The 12569-nt window shown below is 42.6% G+C and overlaps 1 protein-coding gene across 1 annotated transcript in view; it reads left to right on the top strand.

Moving 5' to 3' along the window:
- icef1 (Interactor protein for cytohesin exchange factors 1) overlaps positions 1-12569 on the top strand; it is a 73969-nt gene that overhangs the window by 48890 nt on the left and 12510 nt on the right. The window contains exons 13-15 of the mRNA XM_014142891.2: positions 5425-5687; positions 8683-8720; positions 10411-10453. Coding sequence (XP_013998366.1) covers positions 5425-5687; positions 8683-8720; positions 10411-10453 — 344 coding nt within the window. The remainder of the gene's footprint in view (positions 1-5424; positions 5688-8682; positions 8721-10410; positions 10454-12569) is intronic.

Genomic DNA, 12569 nt, shown 5'->3' with positions numbered 1-12569 from the left:
ATAAGAATTTGATCTTAACTGACTTGCCTAGTTAAATAAAGGTTACATTTTTTTGTTATTATTATTAAAAAATCTAACAGGACAACGACCCTAAGCACACAGCCAAGACAACGGAGGAGTGGCTTCGTGGCAAGTCTCATTGTCCCTGAGGAGCCCAGCCAGAGCCCAGACTTGAACCTGATCTAACGTCTCTGGAGAGACCTGAAAATAGCTGTGCAGTGACACTCCCCATCCAACCTGACAGAACTTGAGAGGATCTGGAGAGAAGAATGGGAGAAACTCCCCAAATACAGGTGTGCCAAGCTTGTAGCGTCCTGAGGCTGTAATCACTGCCAGGTGCTACAACAAAGTTCTGAGTAAAGGGTCTGAATACTCTACTTTTTTTAAATATATTTGTCATTATGGGTTATTCTGTGTAGATTTGATGAGGGGGGGAAAAAAAACAATTTTATACATTTTAGAATAAAGCTGTAATGTAACAAAATGTGGAAAAAGTGAAGGGGTCTGAATACTTTCCAAATGCACTGTATGTCAAGCTGCATCCCTGTTTCACCCCACAGCCCTGTGGAAATAAATGTTTTTTGATCACTTTAACTGTATAAATAATGTATGTTTTTCCCCCAAATTGCTTTCTGTCAATTTGTATAGCAGACCCTCATGCAAAATTGAGTCAAGCTTTTTTGAAATCAACAAAGCATGAGAAGACTTTGCCTTTGTTTTGGTTTGTTTGTCAATTAGGGTGTGCAGAGTGAATACGTGGTCTGTCAAAGCAATTGGGTAAAAAGCCCATTTGAAAATTGCACAGTACATTGTTTTCACTGAGGAAATGTACGAGTCTGCTGGTAGGAAAATTCTCGGAATTATCATTAAGGTTGCTGTTGATGCATATCCCATGGTAGTTATTGGGGTCACATTTGTCTCCAATTTTGTGGATTGGGGTGAACAGTCCTTGGTATTGGGGAAAATGCCAGAGCTGAGGAGGATGATAGTTTAATTGTAGCCAATTGGAATATGTGGTCTGTATATTTTCTTTTCTTTAAGGATACCATCAACACCACAGGCCTTTTTGGGTTGGAGGGTTTGTATTTTGTCCTGTAGTTCATTCAATGTAATTGGAGAATCCAGTGGGTTCTGGTAGCCTTTCATAGCTGATTATAAGATTTGTAATTTATCATGTATATGTTTTTGTTCTTTGTTATAGGGCCAAAAAGATTGGAGAAGTGGTTTATCCATACATCTCCATTTTGGATAGATAACTCTTCGTGTTTGTTTAGTGTTTTCCAATTTTCTTAGAAGTGGTTAGAATCTATGGATTCTTCATTTACATTGAGCTGATTTCTGACGTGCTGTTCCTTCTTTTTCCGTAGTGTATTTCTGTATTGTTTTAGTGATTCACCATAGTGAAGGCGTAGACTCAGGTTTTCTGGGTCTCTATGTTTTTGTTTGGATAGGTTTCTCAATTTCTTTCTTAGGTTTTTGCATTTTTGTAAATTTTCTTCAGTTTTCTGTTTGAAATTTTTAGATTTCATAGGAAGCTGAGAGGTCAAATATACTGTTTAGGTTTTTACTGCCAAGTTTACACCTTTACTATTACAGTGGAACGTTTTATCCAGGAAGTTGTCTAAAAGGGATTTAATTTGTTTTTGGTAGGTTTCTACACTACTTTCCTTCCATCTATAGCATTTCTTAATACTGTGCAGTTCCTTTGGCTTTTATTGAGTATTGCTCTGATCAAGTAGACTGATTTTTGCTGTGGTCTGATAGGAGCATCGGTGGGCTGACTGTGAACGCTCTGAGAGACTCTGGGTTGAGGTCAGTGATCTACAGTACTCCTGCCAAGGGATGAGCTGTAGGTGTACCTACCATAGGAGTCTTCTCAAAGCCTACCATTGACTATGTACAGACCCAGCGTGCGACAGAGCTGCGTGAGTTGTAACCCATTTTTGTTGGTTGTTTTGTCATAGTTGTGTCTAGGGGAGGGCCTCCCCAGTGGCACAGCGGTCTAAGGCATTGCATCGCAGTGAGGCGTGACTACAGACCCAGGTTCGATCCCAGGCTGTGTCACAGCCGGCCGGCCGGCCCCAGGAGACCAATGAGGCGGCGCACAATTGGCCCAGTGTTGTCCGGGTTAGGGGAGGGCTTGGCCAGCCGGGATTTCCTTGTACCATTGCGCTATGGGTAGCACGCATGAGGACATTTCTCTGTTGAGATAATTTCCTTATTGATTTGTAGTCAGATGTAAACATTTTCCTGTTTTGACTAATTGAATAGAGTGGGTTAGTTCTGCTCTATACCAAATTAGCATACCCCCTGAGTCTCTTCCCTGTTTCACTTCTGGTAGTTTGGTGGATGGGACTATCAGCTCTCCGTAACCTAGAGGGCAACCAGTGGGTTCCGTCTCCTCTATTCCCTGTCTCTTGTAGGATGACAATGTCTGTATTTCCAATTTCTTTGAAGTCTGGGTTCCTGCTCTTTAGGCCAAAGGCAGATTACCTCTGACCTGGATGAGATAGTAAAAGCTTTGTTTCATAGTGTCTAGTGTTTTCGTGTCATTTAGGCTCGGACTATTACAGTAGGTGTGAGCAGAGCATTTTGAGCATCTGATACATATTGTACCTCTTAGATCACAGGATGGGGCTTGGGCGGGTGTATTAGTGTGGGTTGGGCCTGTTGCTCTGATCATGGCCTGGGCATATGTGTGGTCTTTGCTGCAGGGGTGGGGGCATGGGGGCAGCAGAAGGGGCATAGGTCTGATCTGGGTGGGCCTATATAGGGTGTGGCCAGGGTTTGTTTGGGGGGGTCTCAGCTGGTGAGGATGGGGATGTGATGCTGTGGTCTGGGTGTAGGTCCTCCTGGCATGGGTTCTCTCGGTGCAGGTCCTTTGGAAGGGGTCTGGGAGTGTGTCTTGCTGGTCTGGGCGGGGTGTCCGTTGTTCCTGTGTGAGGTGCTGGGGCTGTGGTTGAGGGTGTCATCCTTCAGTCCTGGCAAAAGTTGGTACTGCTACCTTGTAGAGGTGGACCTGGTCCTTCAGTCTATTGGGCGCTAGCTCAAAAACACAACATTAGCACAAATTACAGCATTACAAATCTTCTCCGAGATGTGAGATAATTAGCTTTCTATCTGTAGTATTGTATAGCTTTTAAATTTCTCGAGGTAGAATATCGCAAAAATAGGATCAATGGCTAATTGGAGAGAAGACAACCTACTGCGTTATGACACTGGCCAGTATTGAAATCTAACATGTATGATAGAAGTTTTTGTAATCTAAAAGTTGTATTCCTATTAACTTCCAGTGTAGTGAGAGCGACTTTATCACGGTGCTACGTCAAACCAGACAGATTTCTGCCTGCTTGAACAGCAATAACTCAGATAAACATGAATTGACCCAGAGAATTGATAGAACATCGCTCAGAGATGCACAAAAACAATATAAACAATCAAAATGGGTGAACTGTTCCTTTATCTAAAGGGCAAAACTCTAGAAAGTTGTGTGAAGTTCGAATTTCGTGCTTCTGATATTTTATTTTGCGTGGCAGTCCTGGAGGAGCAGCGTGCTTAGAGGAAACATTGCCCGTGACCTTATTAATTCAGACACTTATACTGAACAAAAATATAAACACAACAAGCAACAATTTCAACAATTTTACTGAGTTACAGTTCATGTAAGGAAATCAGTGAATTTAAATAAGTTAGGCCCTAATCTATGGATCTCATATGACAGTGCAGGGTGCAGCCACTTGGGAGCAAGGCCCAACTGCAGATTTAGTGGCCTTTTATTGTCCCCAGCACAAGGTTCACCTTGTTCACCAAGGTTCATGCTGTTTAATCAGCTTCTTGAAATGCTCACTAACAGGCATGTGGATATCATAAGGTAAATGCACCAATTTGTAAATCGCTCTGGATAAGAGCGTCTGCTAAATGACGTAAATGTAAACAAATTTGTGCTCAACATTTGAGAGAAATAAGCTTTTTGTGCATATGGAACATTTCTGGGATCATTTATTTCAACCCATGAAACATGGGACCAACACTTTACATGTTGCATGTATATTTTTGTTCAGTGTAGATAACTAGCAAGTTAAACTTAAGGGTCGCCCTGAGTCATAGTACTTTGTTTTTCACGCAGGAAAATAAGATGAAACGCCTAAGAAATATCTTGCTGTGTTTTGTATATGCAGATCTAAAATGCTTCTTATTGTAATTTCTGCTCAGCATCAAACACATTTTGTGCTTAAGTTGCACTTCTGCACTTGGATGTTAATTTACGAATGGGCATTCTATCACCAGACAGCCCTCTGACTGATGTGTAGCTACTTTTCTCTGGTACTTTTCTCGGTGGAGCCAGCCTACTTTTCTCTGGTAAAATGCAAGATTAACTTTAAGCAAAACATTATGAAATGTAGCTGGCTACATTCTTTCTATGATAAACATTACAAAATATGATGGCCATGCATAGTGATTTATTTATTTTTTTTCATTGTCAGCTCATTTACTTGTGTGGCTGCCAGCCAAATAGCGTTGCACTTCTGTTGTCATCTGATGACAATGAAGCTATTTTCTGCCGAATGTGCTGCACTAATGTATTTTCTGTGAAGGAAAACTATAGTTACATGTCCCTGATCACTCTATTGAAGCAAAAAAAACAGACTTTCAATATAAAACGCGACCCCTGTCAATACACAGCTGGACTCACCTGCTCCCACTTTCTTCCATTGTGCGATTTACAAAAACACGTGTTCTGGGGAGCTACGGTAAGCTTCATCATGTAAAAGAATGTGACGGGTGAAATGAAGCACGCAGTCTGCTTTATCTCCTAACGTATCGCACAAGTTGACTGCAGGTATTTATTTAAAGTAGCTACAAATATTACAACTTATAGAAGTTTAGAAGGTTATTGGAAAACCATCCTGTGGCTATTTCCATATATCCTGGTATATAAGGTAAAATAACATTATTAAGCCGTTCCCATTTTAAAATAACAGTTCTGTTCCGGAACAGTATAGATCACTTTTGTTCCCGCTTCTGATCCTCGTTCTTTTCTGTTTTTTTTAAACCCCTGGTTTACACCAACAAGATCGGTTCTTCATCCCCTGGAGAGGACAGACACAGTTGTGAATGCACAGACGGAGCTATCAAACAGTCTCTCACTGCTGGAAACCCAATTACACTGCAATGGTAGAAGAGTGGGAGAATGATTTAATTGGCCTAGATGGCTGTGCAATGCTCTGTCCTTGCATGGCCAACACATGCTGTAGAGATCAATTGTACTCCTCATTTTATTTAACAGTGCTTCTCTTAATACATTTTAGGCCTACAGAGGATGTGCCGTAAAGTCATCAACCTATTCTCAGTAATGTGTGTTTGTACATTACTTTGTAATCAACTGTACTAAATATGTGCATTTTCCTCCACGCTCCCCTCCAGGCGAGGATCTACTGTACAGATACCTGAGTAATGAGCGGATCCCCACCATCGCTGAGGAGGTCACATCAGTGGCGCCGCCCTACAGGCCAGTGGGGGAACGGCAGCTGATCCGAGGGGTGGACCACATCCGGGGCAGCCGCTACTTTGCCAACCAGGACCTCCACCACAGCGCCACCATCCCCTACCAGGACCATGACCTGGACAGCAAAAAGACCCCCATAGCCCCCACCTCCAAACGCCCCCCGGCAGAGCCCTCGCTACTGGTCAGTTGGATCACACGGCTTAAGCTATTGACTCACTGATGGGCTTCCTGTCTTTGTCCTCCTCAGTGCCTTTTTGTCCTCCGACTGTTTGCAGTGGGCTCTCCTTCTCTCACACTTTCTCCCTGCCTTCCTGGTGTTACTACTACTGTACTGCTACTGTACTGTTCCACAACCAAACTGCTTTAGTAGTTAACTCACTGCATTCTGTTACATCATCTCCTAAACCAATCCCATCTCAGCCTAACAATCAGATAAATATAGGAATATTTAGTGCGCTGGCTGCCACACCCAGCACATGCATGAGAACAATAATATTTGGAGCTAGAGGTTTTACCAAAAGGAAATGTCTGTCTACAAATGGACAAGAGGAATGTTTTGGGACATATCTTCATGGGAACTTTTTTTTTAATGTTTGTTTTTACTTACGGTGCATTCAGAAAGTATTCAGACCCCTTCCCTTTTTCCACATTTTGTTATGTTACGACCTTATTCTAAAATTGATTTGTTTTTTCCTCAATCTACACATTATACCCCATAATGACCAGAAACAGGTGTTGACATTTTTGCAACAAAAACAACACTGAAATAACATAAGTATTCAGACCCTTTTACAGTACTTTGTTGAAGCACCTTTGGCAGCGATTACTGCCTGGAGTCTTCTTGGGTATAATGATACAAGCTTGGCACACCTCTATGTGGGGAGTTTCTCCCATTCTTCTCTGCAGATCCTCACAAGCTCTGTCAGGTTGGCTGGAGAGAGTTGCTGGACTGCTATTTTCAGGTCTCTCCAAAGATGTTAGATCGGGTTCAAGCCCTTGGCTGTATGCTTAGGGTCGTTGTCCTGTTGGAAGGTGAACCTTCGCACCCAGTCTGAGGTCCTGAGCGCTCTAGAGCAGGTTTTTGTTAAGGACCTCTCTGTACTTTGCTCCGTTCATATTTCCCTCAATCCTGACTAGTCTCCCAGTCCCCGCCGCTGAAAGAAATCCCCACAGCATGATGCTGCCACCACCGTGCTTCACCGTAGGGATGGTGACAGGTTTCCTCCAGATGTGACACTTGCAATTCAGGGAAAATAGTTTAATCTTGGTTTCATCAGAGCAGAGAATCTTGTCAAGGGGTCTGTATACTTTCCGAATGCACTGTATCTCATCACGTTGTCTTTGAGATACAATCAAACACTTTTGCAGGGAGTATTAGATTTTAATTCCAACGGTGTGTTTTTATTTGAGATGCAAAGAAAAAAGGGTTTCCAGGTTTCTGTTGTACTTGTATTTCTACTGTTTATTTCTTTACATGTCAGGCCCTTGTTACCATTCAGTTAAACTACACACTGCCAATGGTGGCCTTCTTAAAAGCTATGCATATAGGAACTCTCTGCTGTCACAGATTGATGCTGCATGGCGGGTGACAAAATACTGTTTCATCACCAGCAATTATTTTCTCTGGGTTCAAGGCTATGCACTCTTCTCTGTACAGTCCCATGTTCTGCCTTGTTCTGGAGGCTGTAGACACACTGCTCTGTGATCACCCTGCTCAAAGGATGTGCACAGCTGCTTGTCTACAATGCCTTGGGAACAAAGATGTGTAGGTTAGGCCTCTGGAGTCACTGGCCAGGCAGTCTTCTGTAATCAGCACAGATAGCTTAGTGAGACTCTATGGATGGCTTATAACAAGCGTAACAACACCAGAGTTTAACTGACAGTATTATTCAGTACCACAAAATGTCAAGAAATGTAACAAACACAATTGTACCTTTTTTTGTAACATTTTGATTAGTATATTATTAAAGGTCCAGTTGATTCCATCTCTCATTTGTTTTGTCTTTATTTTATTTATTTTTACTGAAGAACTAGATTAAACATATTGTTATAGGTTGGTGACCTGTCAAATCTCCATGCCAACCATTTGCATGAAAGGTGTTAGAATTGGTACTTTCAGTGGCTATTCACCCTGGAGGGGACCTTCAGGGGCTTAAAGCTGTTATGATCTAGACTAATTTGCTTTGACCTTTGAGAATGGACTATACTTCTGTTTTTTGAAGCATGTGGTGAAACTGGATAGTCAAGCTTAAGTTACCTTGTCTCTGTCTCTGCTGGCCATGCTTCTACAACTGCCTTGTTTCAAACTTAAATGGACCCTACGTTCTAATTAGGGAGAGTGAAGCATATGTCTTATTGTACTGTCAAGATATCTTGCTTAAAATATACTCTTTTAACCTCTATGCCTTTTCACCTACATCTGAATTGCACTCGGGACTCATTTTGTTATTTTCTTTGTTATATGTTATCAAAAAAGCTGGCAGACCAATTTGGCTTTTGAAAATCCTAATACTAGACAAGAAGAACAACATTGATTTAGTCATATTTCTACATTTAATCTCACTACTTTCTCCCCCTCTCCCTTTTCCCTGCATGATTATACCGGTTGTCTGGGTGCCCCCGGTCTCTGTTTGTTTTAGTCTCTCTTCCTCCTAACCTTCTGTGCCCTGCCCTAGCCTGCCTGGCTATGGCAACCTGCAGTCCTTAACTAATCTGCATGTTTGTGGTGGGGGGAAAATACAGCCAGCTCTTTGCTTCTCCCTGCACTGTTTGCTCACTTCTAACAAAAGCCACAGCCATGCATTATGTTCATTTGAAAAGGGAAAGATGTATGTTGACAGATTTGTCTTTATTTCGATCCACCATTTTTACATGTTAAGCTTTGGAGGTGAGTCAGCGATTTGTTCAACTTAACACATTAGTAAATCAACATTTCTAACTTAGCCACATAGATGTATGTTCTTAAAACATTAAGGATTTTTAAGTGACTGTAGAGCAGGTCTTGCCTCCAATGCGTTTCAACGATCTGGGCAAGACGGCCTAGTGTCGTCTCGAACCCACAACTGCCACAAGAACAGAAGATGCAGAGAAAGTGACTCAGAAGGCCAGTAACTGTTGACCAGTGCTCTCTGGGTAGTGAATGAGTTAACTTCGTTCTTTGTGTCCGTCACTCACAGGTGTCTGACAGGCGCTCCAGCAGTGGCTTCCCCAACAGGTGGGTGGTCATGTTACATCACTCATCTGACTCATAGTCAACCATAACACTCATAACATAACCCTTTCTCAATTGCTTGTGTGTTGTACTGTAAGCATGTGAAGTATGAGGTCAGATTGGACAAATACCCCTGATATTTGGTGACATCTCACTTATTGAGCCCCCAGTCAGTCAGGGAGTAGTGGCATGTTTTTAACAAAGCCAGGGGTGGGTGCTCTGAACCGGATTTTAACGACAAATGGAAAAAAACGTATGTGGTAAAAATTTGACCTCAGCCTCATGGTGTCAGAGGACCAGACAAGAAGACCAACAGACTACTGGGATACGATATGCTAGACCACAGACGGGTAGTGTTACAACCTCAAGGCATGACTTTCTTTGAATGATTAAGACCCAGAAGGAATAGTCCAGATCCTTCTGTGTGGAAATAGAGGGTTCTGAATGAGGATAGTTCTTATTTTGGGGATTTGGGTTTAATCTTTGAAGACATCACCAATCATATCGGATTCCCCTTATTGAAATTAAATTAACCTCACTTCGGTGACCTCCTACAAGAGGAATCATAAATGATGACCGTGTTATAACAAAACATGATTTTCCAAACAAACTATAAATACTGTAGCTGCTCCAATCTACTGACTGACGATGGTGGAAGGAACAATCACCCCATCTGTTTGGTAGAGCCTCCGTGGCCTCTCATTGGGCCTGAGGGGGTGTGACTGCACTCATTAACACTGGGATTGATGACTAATCCCAACACACTCGCACACCCCAAACTGCTATTTTAAGACCCCCTCATTCTCTGCTTGTTTGTCACACTCATGATGAGTGCCCACATATTAAGACTCTTATCCGTCCTAATTGCACAGATCTCAGATCACACTGTTACACGATACAGTAGGCAATTGAGTGATTATTTGCATGTACATGCATGTAACAGCAGAAATACTTGATTATGAATATTCAATAAGTTTAGGACACTCAAAAGTATCTAGCTAATCCACTTATACACAACAAGTGAATTATTTTCAGTAGCCCTTTGTAAAAAATCAGAGGGTGGCACATCCAGACGTATTGGCTGAAGGACTGATGATCATAAATCTCACCATGTCTCAGCCATCTTAAACCAACCTTCTGAGACCATCAAACAAGTTATGAATTTACCGACACTGGGGGGAAAGATGGAAGGAATCATCAGACAGGGAAAAACACGCCTAAGACTTCATAAACTGAAATTGCAGGGCGAAGCCTGTAGCTTGCTGGCGTAAATGTATGTATTTTGAGCGTTGGGCAATAGCTATCTGTGTTCCATACTTCTGTGGCTCTTTGCCTGAGATCACCACTGTCCTACTGACACAGAGAGAAAAAAACCTGGCCACAATACCCATTTTGTCGGCGCAAATTGTATATGAAAGTTAACTGAAATGGAGGCTAGATGAAGACAGTAAGTGCCTATGTATGAGCCAAGGATGCGCTAAGTACGTGTTGGTGATTTTCAACTTCCTGTATTTGTCATCCCAAACCAAAATGGTATAGTAAGTGTATGTTGAGGGTGATGCAGGGGGTACAATGAGTGGTTTGGACAAGTTAATATTACCCATGTGCCCACTGACTAATTGTCATTAGTCTAGTCTAGATTCTATGCTAGATGCTTTGTTTCTAATCTTGCCTTGTCCTCTCTTCTCAACAGATACAGCCAACCTCATATTCGATCCTGGTCCTTCTCCCAAGCGGTAAGGACATGTCCGACCCCTGAGCCTTAAAATAATCTGTTTTGTGTCCATGAACTCTGTCTCCACCCCACTGGTTCAGAGTGACTCCTGGTCTCCATCCCCACGTACCAATCCCCCATGATCCTGTTAATGGTGATGAGAAGCCCTTGAGTACTCCTGTGATGAAGGAAGCACACATACTTAGCATTGATTTCACAATTCAATGAACAGTGATACGGTATGGCAGAGTTTATAAATCTATCAATTAAAGGGTTGTTTTTGGAGAAGAGTGAGAGCGAGTGTGAGAGAAAATCAAACACAGATTAGTAAGAGACCTGGTACACACACTAAACCATTATCCATATCCTTCATGGTCTTCATAATCATGGCCATTTCATTGCCAGTCTAATAATATCAGTTAATAGCTAACCATGAAAGTGGCCATTCGGGAGGCTCTTATCAGCAGCGGGACATAACCAACTGTTATGTCTCAAAATGAGCCGTGGCTGGGGGGGGGGGATCGTAACATTCAGCGGCCAAGCCTCTGCATGGGCCCAGTATTTCAAAAGTTATCCATCTGGATTTCGCCTATTAAATGTATAGAAATAGAATGGACCAATCATTGACTTGATTGGGGACTCGTTCTATTCATTCTATTTCTATGCATTTAATCCTATCTGATAGGTGAAATCCAGATGGATAACTTTTGAAATATTGGGCCCTGGCGATCACTTCCCTGCCTCCTCCCTCCTGTCATATCCAAGAGAGCCATGAGTTAGTTAATATCGATCCCTAAATCACACACAGCAGACATACACATCCTGTGGGGTCTGATATATGACCACAGGGGAGCGTATCACTAGTGCACTGCAGGTGCATGCTCTCCAGGACTTATTTGACACAAGAAGACCTAAATGTCAAGGCCGAGGGGGGTGGGGGTGCTGTGTAAGCCACAGGATGGGAGGGGGAGGTGCTGTGTAAGTCATACATTAAAAATAAAAAAATCCTCTGAATATTTTCAGAAGGAGCGGGGGATCATGTATGTAGGTGGGGGGATCGTCATTGCTCATCAAATTATGGACCACTGCAGCACTCAGAGTGGACTCAATTTGTCCACTGTTTCCTGCGGAAATAGTGCCACAATGCCAGGCAACTGAGCAATTACCTATAACAGGGTCTTACAGCGCGGTGGGGCCTTTGCCAATCTCCTGAAGTCACAGCACACTGAGCAGTGTAAAGAACCTGATACCATCTCCAGCCCTGCTGCCCGGGGCCCAAGCCCAGCATGAGAGACCCCGGGTAAAGAAGAGACAGTGTCTGCCAGTGAAAGCCCCTTGCTCCAGAGCAGGGCTCTGGGAATATTAGGTAAGTGCCGTGACAATTCTCAGAATGGAACATGGCGGGAGATTTAGCCCACAATGCTGTGATAAATCTACATTCCCAGGAAGGCTATTGGACTCTGACATGAGTGGGGGAGAGCTTACGCCACTCTAGCGCCCCAGTCAGAGCGCTAGATCTGCTCACGCATGCAGACAATGTTATGGCTACGGCTTGTGCTCCCCACAGGGAGAGAAGAGTTTTGATTTTCCCACATATTTCCTCCCAGAAAACCATAAGTGGACCTAGAGGGAACCCTCTGCCTGTGATCTAGTATTTCATTATCTGTTGCTGAAGCAGCAGCTACTCTTCCTGAGGTCCACATAAAACATTACATATCAATAGGCAAGGACTGAACTACACACATTTTTTAGAAGAACAATATTACAAAAAAATGTGGACAGGACAGTTACATACAGTGAGCTCAAAGTATTGGGACAGTGACCCATATGTTGGGGGGTGGGCTCTGTACTCCATAGCAATGATGTATTGTCGCATTTTGGAGTCACTTTTATAGTAAATAAGAATAGAAAATATTTCTAAACACTTCTACATTAATATGGATTCCTCCATGATTACGGATAATCCTGAATAAATTGTAATTAATGAGTGAAGGTTAGACACACACATATCACACCCCAAGACTTGCTAACCTCTCACCATTACAATAACGGGAGGTTAGCATTTTTTTGGAGGCATGATATTTCTGCGTCTAACTTTCTCATCATTATCTACGATTCATTCATGATTATCCGTAATC

Source organism: Salmo salar, chromosome ssa01, assembly GCF_905237065.1.
Source record: "Salmo salar chromosome ssa01, Ssal_v3.1, whole genome shotgun sequence".
Taxonomy (NCBI): Eukaryota; Metazoa; Chordata; class Actinopteri; order Salmoniformes; family Salmonidae; genus Salmo; species Salmo salar.
Note: the sequence above shows the minus strand (reverse complement) of the source record. Positions and strands in the feature narration are given on the sequence as shown.